This window comes from Solea solea, chromosome 16 (genome assembly GCF_958295425.1).
Source record: "Solea solea chromosome 16, fSolSol10.1, whole genome shotgun sequence".
NCBI lineage: Eukaryota > Metazoa > Chordata > Actinopteri > Pleuronectiformes > Soleidae > Solea > Solea solea.
The window spans coordinates 10,694,205-10,708,800 of NC_081149.1; the positions used below are offsets into that span (position 1 = coordinate 10,694,205).

The 14,596-nt window shown below is 41.8% G+C and overlaps 1 protein-coding gene across 6 annotated transcripts in view; it reads left to right on the forward strand.

Moving 5' to 3' along the window:
- Positions 1 to 14,596, forward strand: part of svilc (supervillin c) — a 25,122-nt gene continuing 10,526 nt past the window's right edge. The window contains exons 1-17 of one of the 6 annotated variants that reach the window (XM_058653143.1): positions 1 to 138; positions 2,449 to 2,649; positions 2,792 to 3,216; positions 4,018 to 4,173; positions 4,335 to 4,511; positions 6,226 to 6,260; positions 7,513 to 7,574; positions 8,968 to 9,113; positions 10,035 to 10,061; positions 10,157 to 10,385; positions 10,473 to 10,993; positions 11,824 to 11,905; positions 12,853 to 12,900; positions 13,019 to 13,081; positions 14,097 to 14,171; positions 14,281 to 14,353; positions 14,458 to 14,541. In XM_058653143.1, coding sequence (XP_058509126.1) covers positions 2,948 to 3,216; positions 4,018 to 4,173; positions 4,335 to 4,511; positions 6,226 to 6,260; positions 7,513 to 7,574; positions 8,968 to 9,113; positions 10,035 to 10,061; positions 10,157 to 10,385; positions 10,473 to 10,993; positions 11,824 to 11,905; positions 12,853 to 12,900; positions 13,019 to 13,081; positions 14,097 to 14,171; positions 14,281 to 14,353; positions 14,458 to 14,541 — 2,047 coding nt within the window. In that variant the 5' untranslated portion in view covers positions 1 to 138; positions 2,449 to 2,649; positions 2,792 to 2,947. The remainder of the gene's footprint in view (positions 139 to 2,448; positions 2,650 to 2,791; positions 3,217 to 4,017; positions 4,174 to 4,334; positions 4,512 to 6,225; positions 6,261 to 7,512; positions 7,575 to 8,967; positions 9,114 to 10,034; positions 10,062 to 10,156; positions 10,386 to 10,472; positions 10,994 to 11,823; positions 11,906 to 12,852; positions 12,901 to 13,018; positions 13,082 to 14,096; positions 14,172 to 14,280; positions 14,354 to 14,457; positions 14,542 to 14,596) is intronic. The other 5 variants (XM_058653142.1, XM_058653145.1, XM_058653144.1 and 2 more) reach the window with 5 other exon arrangements.

Below are 14,596 nucleotides of genomic sequence, written 5' to 3' on the forward strand. Positions count from 1 at the left end.
CCTTAATACGGAGAGCCCTCCGCTGTCCAGGGCCTGTCACTGTGACTACATTTGGAGCGACTGTCCATAGTCCAGTGGTTGAGGGACCGCCGGGCTGAGGACGAGCAGCGGCACCGCTCACGTCCACTTCTCATGCACGTAAGTATTCGCGTGACTTTTTTTGAATTATTTTATTGACTCAAATGACGTAATTTCATCTGTTTGGTTAAGTTAGTCCGGACGCATCGGTCCCTGAATGCGTCGCGCCTCGGTACTCGTTCTGTTCGAGCCGCTGAAGCTCGGGCGGTGCATTCTATAAGACCTGTTGAGTGTGTACTTTGTTAATCTTAAAAAAAAATAGATTTGATTTTAGTGTTGTCTCAAGTATCTAAAAGCAGAAACAGTTCAGTCTTCGTTTCTCAGGCCGAGTTTTACGCACGAATTACGCATGGATGAAACGTAAAGAACCCTGGATTGTTTTGTTCTCTTGTAGTAATCTAAATAGTTTTTTGTTCATTATAACTAACTGTCATATATTAAATCGACTGACAATGAAATACTTTCCCAGCTTTAAATCGGTTCTGTGCCATGAAATATTCTATGAATCTTCCTACTGTATTGATACGTGATGCATCACCTGTTGATGTGCTGCTGATGCGTGGGTTATGGTGCCTTAATGAGCTGAAAGCTGCTCTTTATCTCAGTGTCCTCCAACCACATATCTCTAATGTAGTTGTCCCGAGTCACAGTTACAGTGAGTCAGGACAGGTGTAATTGGTTGGAGGCTTATTCTTAGCCAGCCTTTTAATCTGGTTTCCTATGCTGCTTCTAGACTCCAGGGCCCTTGTGTTGAAGTGCGTCACATCCAACATGTTGGCACTTTTGAGTGAAGCCAAACTGTAAAGAAAATCAGGTTTAAATTGTGGTATTTTGTTGTGTTAGGACATCTCGGGCACAGGATTTAAATGCATTTTTAATCGATTCATTTTTTATCGCTTAATAGCATTTTTTGTGCCTTCTTTGAATATTTGTTGATCTCTGAGCTCCAGTCCTGCTCACTCATCCACAGCCTTTATTTCAGAGCCAGTGCCAACTAGTGTCTTTGGATTAGAAGCACATGATCCTTGTTTAGCCTTGATGGTTTCTCCCCTCTAATCGAAAATCCTCCAGTTCATCACATGACAATTGCTCTTGTGTGGCTGCTGTCGACTTTCACTTATTGCCTGTTCGGCAGGATGTGGGATTGTGGGATGCTTGAGCCTGTGCTCTCTGTGGGCCTGAGCAGGGAGGCAAACTGGATGGTTGTTTTTGTTTGAAGCACATGTACACGTTATGAAGTGCTGACACATCTATAGAGCAGATGAACATCTTACTCTTTCATCTCTGTGGCATGAGGAATGGAGGTTTTCACATTCCTGCCGACAACGTCTGAGAACGTGGCCTTCAGCCTGAACACAGATAGTTGAAGAATGTCACTGTGATGCTGTGTATTGTATTGTTCAGCACCTTGTACCTATTGATATGCAGGGATGCTTCTCTGATATCACAGCCTTGAGTATCTGCTGATACTGTTGCTTTATATTCTTATTTATGAAGTGTTTTCAGTCAGAAATGCAAATGTCACTCTCAAAATATATATATATAAAAAACACAACTTCTTTTTTTACCCAAGCAATGAATCCTTCACAATAAGAGTACGGCACACCTGTGGTAACTGTGGAATCCCCACAAAGACCCCACAGTACGTCCCCTCTGTTGTCTCAACTGTAGTTTTATATTTTTTAAACCACAAAGGTTTTGCATTCAGCTTCTAGCTATTAGGCTTTTTTAGAATAATTTTCCAGTGATTTTACTATTTGACTAATACAAACATCATACTGGCTCAAACCCACACATGGCACACCTACACTCCCTCTGTAGTAGCTGCCAAATCTGTCAAAATAAAACTAGAAGCTGCAGCTTTTACTTCACAAACTCTCCGTCCAGCAGCGCCGTTGCCTCCTGCAGCAGATCTATGTGGTGTGCTAAGTCAATGGCTCACGTCTCTTTGTTCTGCCTCCATTGTGTTTCCTGCGTCAGGAATGCTGACATGCACTCTCTGGGGGAACGCACACATATGCAAACATACATTTTAAGTTTGCACATATTTGGGAGCACACACATGCACATGAGCCGTTTGCCAGCCGAGCCGATGGTCAGCAGCTGTCTTTACATGCAATTTGGGCTCTATCAGTGCTATTTATATCTTGGGTTACAGCCTCTGGCTTTGTTAGTGTTGTTTATTCACCTCCTGGCAACCATGTAACCAACTAGGACTTTTTTTTCCTGCCTCACTACCAGGAACATGTGCTAGACCCAGAAATGTCAGAATACGTGTATTTAAATTCATTCAAAACCATAACTGGACACTTTGTTGACAACGCAAGCGTCATAACAGGCTGTGTTGCTCATTTGATGAATTACTTCCAGGGTTTGTGGAAATGAGGAGCAAAGCTGCCAATGTAGCACTGAAGGCCTGGATCCAGAGAGGAGCTGAGCTGCTGAGGTGTTGAGTTTCAGTGCAAGGGGAGATTCCTGCGTGGCACTGCAGGCTGGCACAGGTCATCTTACATGGTCTCAAGCATGAGAGAAGAGAGTCTTAAATGAAGACGCACTTTTAGCAACAAAAAGGTTAATATATAATGAGAGCATCAGCTCATCTGTGTTGTTTTGTCGTGTTTACTCCTGAAGGGCAGATGGATGATGTTCTGTGATGGTGACAAATGGACATGAATTACTTATTTTGTGTTTGTTTGTTTTTTTCATCTCACAGGAATAACCTCCCTCTCACTGATTGGTTTGCAGCCTCCGGTTGGTTGACCAAATGAGAACAGAAAAGACAGAGGTGTTTGGATCTGATGGAAACTGAATTTTACTGTCAAGACCGAACAACTCATCTGCTTCCCATTACCGACTCCTTTTAAGGAACATGGATGCCATGGAGAGCCCAGTCCTCGAGTCCAGATCAGAGCGGATTGCTCGCTATAAGGCCGAGAGGAGGCGAGAACTGGCGGAGCGATATGGAAATATGGATGAACTGCCTTCAAAATGGGTGAAGAGGGACGGGAAGGAGGCGCAGGACCCGAGAGTGCAAGCTCACAGTGGGACTATGAACTCAGACGGCCTCAGAGTTAACGGCAGGACACGAGGGGTTACGAATGGATTGGAGGCTCCTGCGGAATGCAACTACTTAGAAAGGTACGTCATGTCTGGAGTGAATGTTGACCTATTTAGCTTATTATTCTAGTGTAAATTTGTAAAAGAAAACAACGCTGAACACTTCCAGGTGCTGTTATAAAAGTCAGGTGAAGCCACACAGGATTTCTCTGATCAATAACCAAGTGATATTTCCTTTATGACACTTGTTAGTGTGTGATATTGCAGTGAAAAGAAGTACCCTGACAAACTGTGGATGTTATGACACCAAAACGCAACGTGTTGATGTCTACTCATTATATGTTGAGAGAACAATATATTAAATGAGGATTAAATGATAACATTAGTGCAAAATGTATACAAAGGTGTGTTAAACACAACTATGTGATCATTTATGTGAGCTCTTCTAATTTTAGACAAGTATTTCTTTATTTCTTTTCATTTTTGTAAAGATTTCCAAGCAAATCCCAGCTCTTTGTGTCACCCCGGCAGTATTGTTACTTTTTAAAGCGTAGTCATGGGCCTGTCACTGGCACCAGATCCTTGACTTTACCAGTTGCTCTGCAGCCTTTGTTGCTAATTAAAACTGAGAGGTCTAGATCAGTGGGTCTCAGCAGGGAGTTGTAAATCCAGCCTGTTTCTCCCCTTGCATGAGGGAGTGAGTTCTCTCCTTACTTGTGCCCCTGGGTGAGCATGGACACCCTTTCTACTCCAGAAACATTAAAACGTTAATCTTTGGAGAAGCAGAAACTCCTCAGCAATTAGTTGATGGAGAGTATTCCTGAACTCACGGTCCCCACTCCTGCACCCTCACCTCCTTCCCCTCACTCCTGCCCCCTCCAGGCAGGGTTCCCAGGGCTCTGCCAGCATGCTGAGCGGGGAGGGGCACCTCCTCCCTGGTGGACCCGATGTCACACAGCTCCACACTCGGGTTTCGGTAGGCCAGTTGAGAAGTGCCCTCCTGCAGCAGACGGGGAGCGGAGAACCGCCTGAGAAAGTGTAGGGTCACCTGCATGTGTGTGTGTGTGACTGTCACAGACATCAGACTCTGTACCTCTGTGATGATATTCATCTTCGCCTCAACATCCGCTTCCTTTTTCCTCCTTCTGCTCTCTCTCTCTCTCTCTCTCTCCGTGTGTGTGTGTGTGTGTGGACACTAGCTGCCCTGATCCTGGGCGAGCCACGTCCTCTCTGGACCTGGCTGTGAACCCAGGCTCTGAGGGCGGCCGACGACGCACCCGCCGTTACCTGCCTGGTGGGCCTGAGGGTGGTCGCAAGAACAGCGACCGCTTCAGGACGCAGCCAATCACAGCCAATGAGATGGAGGCGAGCAGCGGGTAGGGGCTGTTTGCTGTGGGTTTGGTACACGCTCTGCAGATGAGACATGTGGTGTTTGCAGTGATCTTTAACGTGCATGTCTGCTTACATTATTACAATCTGGTTTCCTGGCCTCCATTAAAGAGGATATATGCAAGATAATTAATGCAACAATAGATTTTTTATTCCAGTGAATGAAACGATCGTAACGGAATTGCAGTCAGGTTGGATTTTCTGTGACAATCTAAGGCCATGGTTCACAAACTGTGGTACGTGTACCACCAGTGGTACGCGAGAATCCTCTGGTGGTACTTGGAGGACAATCAGAAATACAGTTCTACTGTATCGGAGTGGAGCTGAGGAATTTTTCGCAGTGTGTGGACAATGAAACAAATAAGATCTTAATCTAATCTCACTATACCAGTGTGTGAAGTATATATGAGGAAGACGAGGATGATGAGAGATCTTATTGGGAATAAATCTGCCTAAATCCTGTGAAAAGTCTGTAGCAGATTTTGCTCGACCCATTTACACCACGGTATTTTAAGGTTGGTGATAATGGTGTTATGTTGAGAGCTCAATGGTACGTGGTACAAACAGTTTGGGAACCACTGGACTAAAGGATGTGACATAACGTGCACTCCCGCATGCCTCAGGGTAAGCATCGTCGGCCGACTTCCACCCAGCGCTGAGTATGAGCAGCCAGGGAACACACGACCAGAACAACACAGACTCCAACAGAATAATAGTAATCAAGCACATCGGCCAAAACAGGAAACTGACCAACGCAGAACAAAGGCTGGCTTTGGAGAACTGTTGCTGGGAGGTTTCTCCTGTAGCTGGAACGAACGTTTGGTCCATTTAAGCCTAAGGACACAGCAACAATGGTGCATTTGCATCTACAAAACCTTCATGACCTTCAGAAAGGTCACTTAAAGGTCAATGATTTTTTTTGTCCTTGAGTGAGGGAGCAACTGATAAGGGTAATTTTTGTTCTTGAGCTGGACTTAGTGTTGTCCTTTGACAATTTTAGATTTATTCTTTTGATTTGCTTTTGTTAATTTTGTGATAATTTTATATCATGTTTTTAATTTACTTAAACAGGGACAGTGCACACTGAGTGACATTGCCATGTGCCAGCATTTTTCATTTGTACTCCCTGGACGGATGTCATACTAAGAACAAAATATAAAATTCAAATGACAGAACTATTCATTACTCAAGTATGCAGAACAGTAATAACATAGATCGACATCTGATTACATTAAAACATGCATTATCTATCATTCAAAAACATCCATTATACAAGTTAGTTATGGTGAACTGTCTTGGCCTCGTCTCCTTTGAAAAAAAGACATATTGATCTTCATGATTTCCTGGTTAGCATCCCAACTTATTTCATGATCTCCAGTCTTTCACTTCCAGGAGAGTTTGTTTAGGTTCACACTGAACCTTTTTACATGAACCGCCTGTGGTTGACGTGGTTTGCATGTGTTTGTCGTGTGTCCCCGCGTTCCCACCATGTTGCTTTACCTAGAATGCAAATGTGCCACAGTGTCGTGATTGTTAGATGGAGCTGAAGCACAAAGACACGCACTGTGAGCTCAAAGCAGAATCTGGGGGGGAAAAAAGGGGACTCACCGGAGCTGAATATTAAAGTCCACATCAGCTCCGTGTTCATATTTCACCAGGTGACCTCATCTTTTACCTCTTTTTTTTTTCCATCTCTTCTAGGCTGGTGGATGCACAGGAGGAGGAGAACTGTAAAGGTAAAGCTCTTCTCACCTGGCGTGGATGGTGTTGTGTTCAGGGACCAACAGATTTTTCTGCTTTGCTTTGTTACACATAGGAAAATAATGTGACGGCAAAGAGAAACGTTACAAATTTGAAGTTTAGAGGTTGACAGTGAATCATTTTAATCATGTTTTCACGTGTCGGTGCACGCTCCATAAAAATATTTGGAGTGTTGCGTCCAACTTGCACAGTTGCTTCTATAAACTCGTTTAAGAGCCTGTGAATAAATCAGGTTGTATATTTAGGTTCACAATGTTTAATTGCAGTGATGACACATTTATGTCTCCACAAAACCCACGTGAGATTCAGCTGCCCTCTTACCCTCACCATAAAAAGATTACAAGCAGGACTGACAACCGCGGCCACGTAAAAAAACACTTTGGCTCCGTCAATCTGGCTTTTATAGCTTCTTTGTCTTCTTATTTACAGCCACATACCAGGAGATCTTTCCATTTTACACTGCATTAATTCCACAAATACAATATTAATTCATACTTTATGGGCGTGCCTGTGTGATTGAAGCATGTTTGTCTTTAAACATGCACGTTCAGCGCCTCCAGGGCAGAGACAGTGGTAGTTTCTCTGTATTCCAGGTTGTGCGATTGTCCACAGCCTCTCATGTTGGGACAATATTCAATCTAATTCCATTTAAAAGTGTTATTTGTCTCCATGGGCACATAGGACAGCTGTCAACAAACCACAAAACAAGGCAACTAAGTTCTAAGTTGAAAGTAGAATAAAAAATATTTGCATAAAGTGAAGATGGTTTGAGACAAGACACTATCAGAAATTAGATTAAGATGGAGCAAGAGATCAGGTCGGCAGAGGAACCTCCCACAGCCTTGTTATGATGAGTCTTTAAGTGTTCAACCATTAACACAGTGAATAAAGAGAAGGTGTGTTAGTGTGTGATCTGCCATTTGAATTTTAACTGTGATGTGTGCAGATCTGATTCAGATCTGATTCAGATCTCAGAAACAAACACGGTCTCTTCAGTCTGTAGAATAAGATGTGTATAGGTCAAGACAACAATTCATCTAAAATGATTTGCTTGGCTTTGACAAATATTATGTATATTCATTTTTCATAATTAGACATATTTGTCATATATTTCAATTGATTCGATATAAAAGTGTTGTTACTCCCTGAGGTAAAAGGCTAAAACTGTGCCCTTGTATTTATTTTAACCCTTGTGTCCTGATGATTTATGTCTTTCTCCTCTCGCAGTGGACGTGAAAACAGATGACAGAGCCAAAATGAGTGTCGCAGCCAAGATGTCTTTGTTTAAAGTACGTCTATGTTAGTCTGCACTGCAACAAGACTCAGGGTTGTTGCCGTTTGTGATGATGTGACCTGCTTCTTTTTCTCTGTTGAGTGACGTCTGTCCTAACACCTGCTGCCAAAAATGACTAATATGTTTTGGAGAAATAAGAGAATCATGTATTAGTTACACAATGGGTAGATGTACAGTGTTACAGCATTCATTTTGACATCTATAAATATGTATAGAAAAATATTGATTATTAAGATTGTATGTTATATTACAAAAGAGAAAAATACTATATACAGTGTAGACAGTGAGAATAATACTGTATGAGGGTCTTATTTACAGTGTAAACACTGTAGAGGATTATATATATGAGATTATAAGAATAAAAATGGTGGTATTGACCAATACTGGGTCATCATTGAGTTTTATGTGATCCACTAAGTGGTATAATTTGACATTACAGTTAAGTAACAATATGTTAATAGTATGCTAATATATTGACTATAATACAGTCTTATTTTGTAATGTTTTTTTCCATCATGTGAAAAAGTTTTGGAATCAAAATTTGTAATTGCCAGATTTTACCGTTGAAATTGACCCTCTCTGATGTTCCACACACTTTTCCCATGGCATTACTGAGCTATTACTTGTTGATTACTTCCTATAGAAACCATTAATATTACTTACAAAAAGATCGCCTGATTGTCACCGTACTGTGCTGTAAAGTGTTCCTGCATCACTGACACTCACACAGTGCTGAACACGCAGAACACAACCTGTTCATGACGACTGGCCGTCAAACAGGTGTTGTTTCTTTAGTATCACCGTTTGTTTTGACGCTTAAAACAAAGTGTGCGCTAATTAAATTTATTGTGCATATGTGTCTGCGTTTCTTTAACAACCAACAACCTGAAGATTGGACACTCTCCTCGTTGCAGTCGTCATTCCTACGTTTCACCTCCTGCACACTTTCAGTCACGATGCATCAGGTGAACATTTGTGTGGACGCTGTATTGCCAGTAACAACCGCAGCAGCTGTGTTATAATTAGCCTGCTGCTCTGTGGAGGCAGGGAAGCAGGGAGGGAGGTAACTGAAGCCGGCGCTGCTCTGGTTACACTGTGACCTGTTGGGCTGGCATTCAATCCATGTAGACCAAGACTCTCCACCTTAGAGCTAGCAGCTTTATTCACCAGCTATCTGACCCCCCCCCTCCCCTCTCCTCCCCTCCCTCTGTCCATACAAATAGAACAGGAGACATCAGGAGAGAGAGTTTTCACTGCCATTTTAGTGCTCGCTCTTATGACTTATTCAGAGTGGAGATGTAGGCCACAGTTCGACCCGAGTGTTGGGGTCACCTGTGCCAAATGCTTGTGTTTATTTTAACGTTTTCTCCTTTTCTGCTCTTCTGCAGGAGCTGGAGAAGTCTGCAGCCCCCGAGGCCTCGGCCTTCCTGAAGCCTCGGTCAGGCGGCGTCTGTCACGAGCGCAGGGGGCGGCGAGGCAACGACCACCGCTTCCTCACTCAGCCAATCACCTGTGAGGAAATGGTGGCTATCAGGTGGGCAGTTGGAAAAATCATCACACACGTCGTTCCAACGGTCAGACTTGATCACTTTGACCATCAATACAGTTTTTAGAAATGGCTTTTATTATCAGTAAAGCACTTAAGATTAAATGGATCTTTCATGTTAGGATGGGTAATAAATGAATTACTACAATAACTACAACAATATGCAATTCAGAATATCCAGTGTGTACAAAGCCGTATGTAAAATGTCTAGAATAGTTAATCTGACACTCACAGAAAAGTGAATATTTGCTTGACTGCAGTAAAATGAACTAATTTGGGAAATTGGGATAGTTTAAGCAAGGCTTCAGGTTTTGTTGGGGGTTAAATCTCACTCAAGGTTCCTGTAAGATTTATCTTTATTGCAAAAATATTATTGATACTGTTAAATGCACTATCAATGAATGGCTCAGACATTAACACATGTCTATAGAAGCATATTATTGGTTTAAATGGAAGGTGGTTGGATTATTTCATGGTTCTAATGCATTTGGGACTGACATTTATTTATTTATAAAGTAAAATTTTCTTTCATTATTCTATAATTACATGCTGTCAAACAAACGTTCCATTAATTATGTCATTTCAGGATTAGGATACAGCCAAAAGTGTCACAGAATAAGTTCAGAAGATGAAGAGATTCACAAAGCACCTTTTATCTTATCTTATCTTCACTCTTTCCCAGTGAAGATTTAAATATTAAAAGGAGAAACAAAACAGGATTTAGTGTCAGTTTTGCTTTGGATTTTTTTTGACCAAATGTCACTGATAGAGATAAATTTGTAGTTGACACTGACTAGTGTTCCAGTGCGCCTCCAAAGTGTCAAAAATGTTTATGTTAAAATGTTCAGTAATCACATTCAAGTTCATTGTTCATAACTTCTTATTTCCTTATCCTGTCCAATGCATCAGCTGCAGGTCATGTTGTTCCCACTTCAGGTGAAATAAAACGTTCTTTTCAGATTGAGATTAACATTGTCCTCTCAGGAGTAAACCCTGTTTAATATATTATGTAATGTGATATTTCTCTGCAGCGCCCCTAAACCAGCTCTTCCAGTGGAGTCCCAGTGTGAGCAGGTGGAGTCGGTGGACGAAGTCGATGAAAGCTGCAGGCTGAGCATGAGCGAGAAACTGGCCCTCTTTAATAATCTGTCTGTGCCGGGGAAGAAAGGGACCAGTCACACCGACGGGCCACCAGAGAGGCGAAGACAGAAGGGGGCCCGGTATCGCACGCAGCCCATTACTGTGGAGGAGGTCAACCTGGTATGTCAGAGGAACCAAGCTAATGTCTTTTTATTTCATATAATCTAGTAGATACCGACTTTCTTTATCTCTCTCACTCTTCATCAGCTTCAGAAAGGACCTGTACAGCTTCCTGCCTTCCCTTTGTCCTCTCATCTGTCCGACAGACAGCAGGCCTCGTCTGTCAACCTAAAACCCAGTGAGGTTCGTCTTTCTCAGCCCAGGCCTGACACGGAGTCCGGTCCTGGCTCTCAGGGTCACAACTCTGAACCTGGCTTAAGAGGAATCCTGAAGAAGAGTCGCACTGAGCGCTCGTCATGGAGCGGGACGGAGGGCGGTCACGCTGATGTGCCGCACAGCCATGAGAAGAACGGCGGAGGTTGTGGGGAAGAAGCAGTGATACACGGGAGGATGGAGGCAACGGAGAGGCGTCGAGAGAGAGGTGTGGAGGGGGGGGCCTCGCTGGCAGCTCCTCCCTGGAGGCAGAGAACTCGAAACAGGAGGGAAACCATCGCCTGTACGCCAGTAAGAGCCTCGTCAGAGCAGGATGCTCTTCAGGAGGAGAGAAAAGCACGGGAGCAGTTGGTCTCCTCTGTGGACTGCAGTTCAGACGTGAAGAGGAAAGTCCTGTAAGTAACAGAGTTTAAAGGTACAGTATGCAGAGTGTGTGCTGCTGCTCACTACCACTATAGTTTCAGATAATAAACTGACATCAGGGCCACACTCGGTCTGTCACATGACCTCAGACCCAAATGTGGTTCATATGATTCAAAGTTAGTACTACAGATGTCCAGGGTTTGTTTGTCAAAACAGTTATAACATTAGTTTTTTAAGTATGTAAGCCACGTACAACGTCTATACCCATGGTTCTCAAACTGTGGTACATGTTCCACCAGAGGTATGCAAGCTTTCTCTGGTGCTACTTGGAGGAAATACTGTTCTACTGTATAAACCAGGGTTTGTGATTGGAGTGGAGCTGAGGAATTTTGTGTAGAAAATTAAAACAAATGGCTAAAGAAAATAATAAACAGAATAATGGTTATTTCACTTTTGTTACTTTGGTGTTTATTCTCACTAAACTAGAATTTCTGCAGTGCCATGTCAGCTTCTGATACCTGTCTCCATTGTTGTTATTGGCTGGAGCAAAACAAACAAAACAGTAAAAACCAGCAGAGGGCAGTGTCTCTGCAGAATAAAACACCACCATACACTTCTCGACTCATCAAGGATGATTGAATGGGGTTTCATTTCGCATTAATCTATGCTTTGTTTCTTAGGAAAATGCTGCATTCTCTCTTACCCTTAAGTGGATGTAATGTAATCTAATACATTATGAACTATCAACGTGCTTTTATGAATGTAGTGTAATTTCAAAATATTGCATATATCAGTACAACAAAAATAAATGTTTGCTCTGTGTTCTTTTGTTTATGTTTCATCTACTACAATGTAATTGAAGAATCGATGAGGAAACCACAGCCATGGGACACGTGCAGGTCTCTTCTGAACTGCAGGAGATGACCAACAGCAGCAGTGGGAAGGTGAGAAACACCAACGGACTCCATCAGAACCTGTGCTGTCTGTACCGCGTCAGTTTTAGTTGCTCTACACGATTGTAGAGCAAACTAGATTGTAGAGAGAACTAAAAATTCATAAACTCGTGTTACAGTTTTTGTCTGTAATGTCAGCAAAGAGTCTGCAAATAAAAGTCAGTGTCACAGTTGGAGGTGATCAGGTTTTGCTGTGCCTGTGGTCAGTTTTGAGTATTTGTCATGCCGTCACTTGAAACCAGATAGAGCGTCTCTTAGCAACAGCACTCCGCTTTTGGTATGTGCTAAATGTTTAGATCAGTTTTGAGTTACTGTGGGGGGGGGGGGGAATATACGCAGGTCATTAGTGTTTATGGACTGAGACGAGTTTGAATGTGGAATGTAAACATCCCTGATTGTGTTGGTGGTTCAACGCTGACCCTTTCATGACCTTATCATATGTGTGTTCTACTCAAGTAAAACTACCACTATTTTTGTTAAATTTACAATTAGTACAAGTAAAAGTACTGATCTGAAAATGTACTCTTGTTAAAGTAAAAAAAAAGTACCTTGTTTTAAATGTACTTTGAGTAAAAGTTACGTAGTTACTTTTTTAGCAAGGTTGGGGTTCTTTCTTGTGACATGCAAAAAGGACAAGGGGACACAAATCCTACATTAATGTTTTTTAATTAAAGGAAAACCCTTTACAAATTAAACAGACAAAATAAAATATGTAAGAACATAATGTATCAGTCAACATGGGTCAAAGGTCACAAATGTTTCTCACTCAGGGCCAATTCTTTCCTCATCCTTCATTCACATGTCCTCATCATTCACTGCCAAATTCTCCGGTGCATGAATTTTTTATTTAAATTCAGACCAACATTAAGTGTCTGTTGTAATTTTATGCTTATTAATTTGTTTTGTGTTGTTGTTCTTTGTATCTGTGCCTTTTGTAGGAAGACACTGAAAACCTTTATTGTGACGGAATCAACCCTCAGTGTTGGGTGAGTCTTTAAATAACTGATTTGCCTTAATCTCAACCATCAAAACACTGATTTTATTTTTTATTTTTTATTTTTTTAAGCTTTAGCTTCTCTTTCCTAATTCCCCCTTCTCTCCCAGGAACCCGTCTTTGCCTCAGTCTTTTCTAGCTCGACACCCCAGTATATCATGTGTTTCAATCAGGTAACTGTGTGAGCCTGTGCATGGAACATTTTACTGCTTCGTTTTGCAGTGAAAAGGTTTTTTTGTCGTCGCACAGATTCAGGTGGATGTGATTTCTGCGGCAGATGTGTGAAGTTTCACTCGCGCTAACGAGTCAAATCTGAGACATCAGCAGCTCTCATTTCACAAGCTGCTGTGTTGTTTTTCATTGTGTTTCATCTGAGCTCTGACTTGTTACCATTCTCCCAGCATTTGTGGATACAAAACACATTTTCTTCCCCTGTTATTTCCCTTTTTGGAATCACAAAACATGTCACACGCCTGTATGAAAAGAGGCAGACTAGGTGTTTTGTAACAATTATCAGGAATTATGAAGTAGATGCAGATTTCTCACAGGTTTCTGTTGCTCTGATGGAAAAAAAAAAGTTTATATTCTCTATTAACTAAAAACATGAAATGGTTTTGTCATTTTAAATGTCTTTCAACACAAAAAGCAGTACATACTGCACATGGGAGCTAGTAATATCATTTTAAACTTATGTGCTAAAATCTGTACATTTTATAGTACATTATGTACATATTGTCCAATTTTGAGGTGTAAATGAGGAATTATGTTCAGGTTTGGGGTCCGTGAGTCCCTTTTTTGTGAGTGGAATATCGCAAGAACCTCTGAAGAGAATCCTTTCAAATGTGGCACAAATATTCACTTGGTTTAGAGGATTAACTGATTAAAGGAAAGGGTGAATGTGACATCACAAACAATTTCACTATTTGAATCCTAAATTTGGGGTTGACAAAAGTTCAAGGTTTAGTTTTTGTCTACTTTTAAATTATTTTAAATTCCATGTTTATGTTATGTAAACATAAGCAATTGTAGTTAAATAGCATGTGTGACCCTTCGTGTTCTTATTAATTGTTCCTAAATGTTCCTATTAAATTATTTGTGCATCCTATTTCTTCATATGGTTAATGCTTAACTGCTTTACGTGTCTGTGGAACCCACCTGCTTTCTGTTCTTTTTTTACCTCATCTTCAGACAAATTTGTCTTTCGAGGCACAAGAAGTCTCCTCCCCCACCAAGAACCCGACTCAGCCTCAGTGGAGACAAAAGGTAAGACATTTTTAGTGCTTTAATCTACTGAAAAGCTCACCTGCATCTTAAAAGTCACCTTTTTTGTTGGCTGATGAATGTTAAAGGCGTTGAGGATGATCTGTTTCAGGTGGACAAAGCTGAGGAGGTGAACGCACAGCAGGAAAGAGGAGAGGAGGAAACTGGACATGTGATGGAGAGAGGTGACTTTTAAATGTTTTGCTTTACTCTCTGCATCAATTTAAATTGCAATCTCACCGGGTTTGTGTCTCTGATTCCAGCCTTTACTGTGTTTACCACCTGTCAGGTCTCAGATCTCCAGAACTGGACGCGAATGTGACGTCTCCTAACGAGAAGCACTCAGTTGAAGCTCAGACATGTTCACACCAAGGTACAACCTGCATTATTGTAGTAACTCACACTTAAAGCCCCAACGTTGTTTGTTC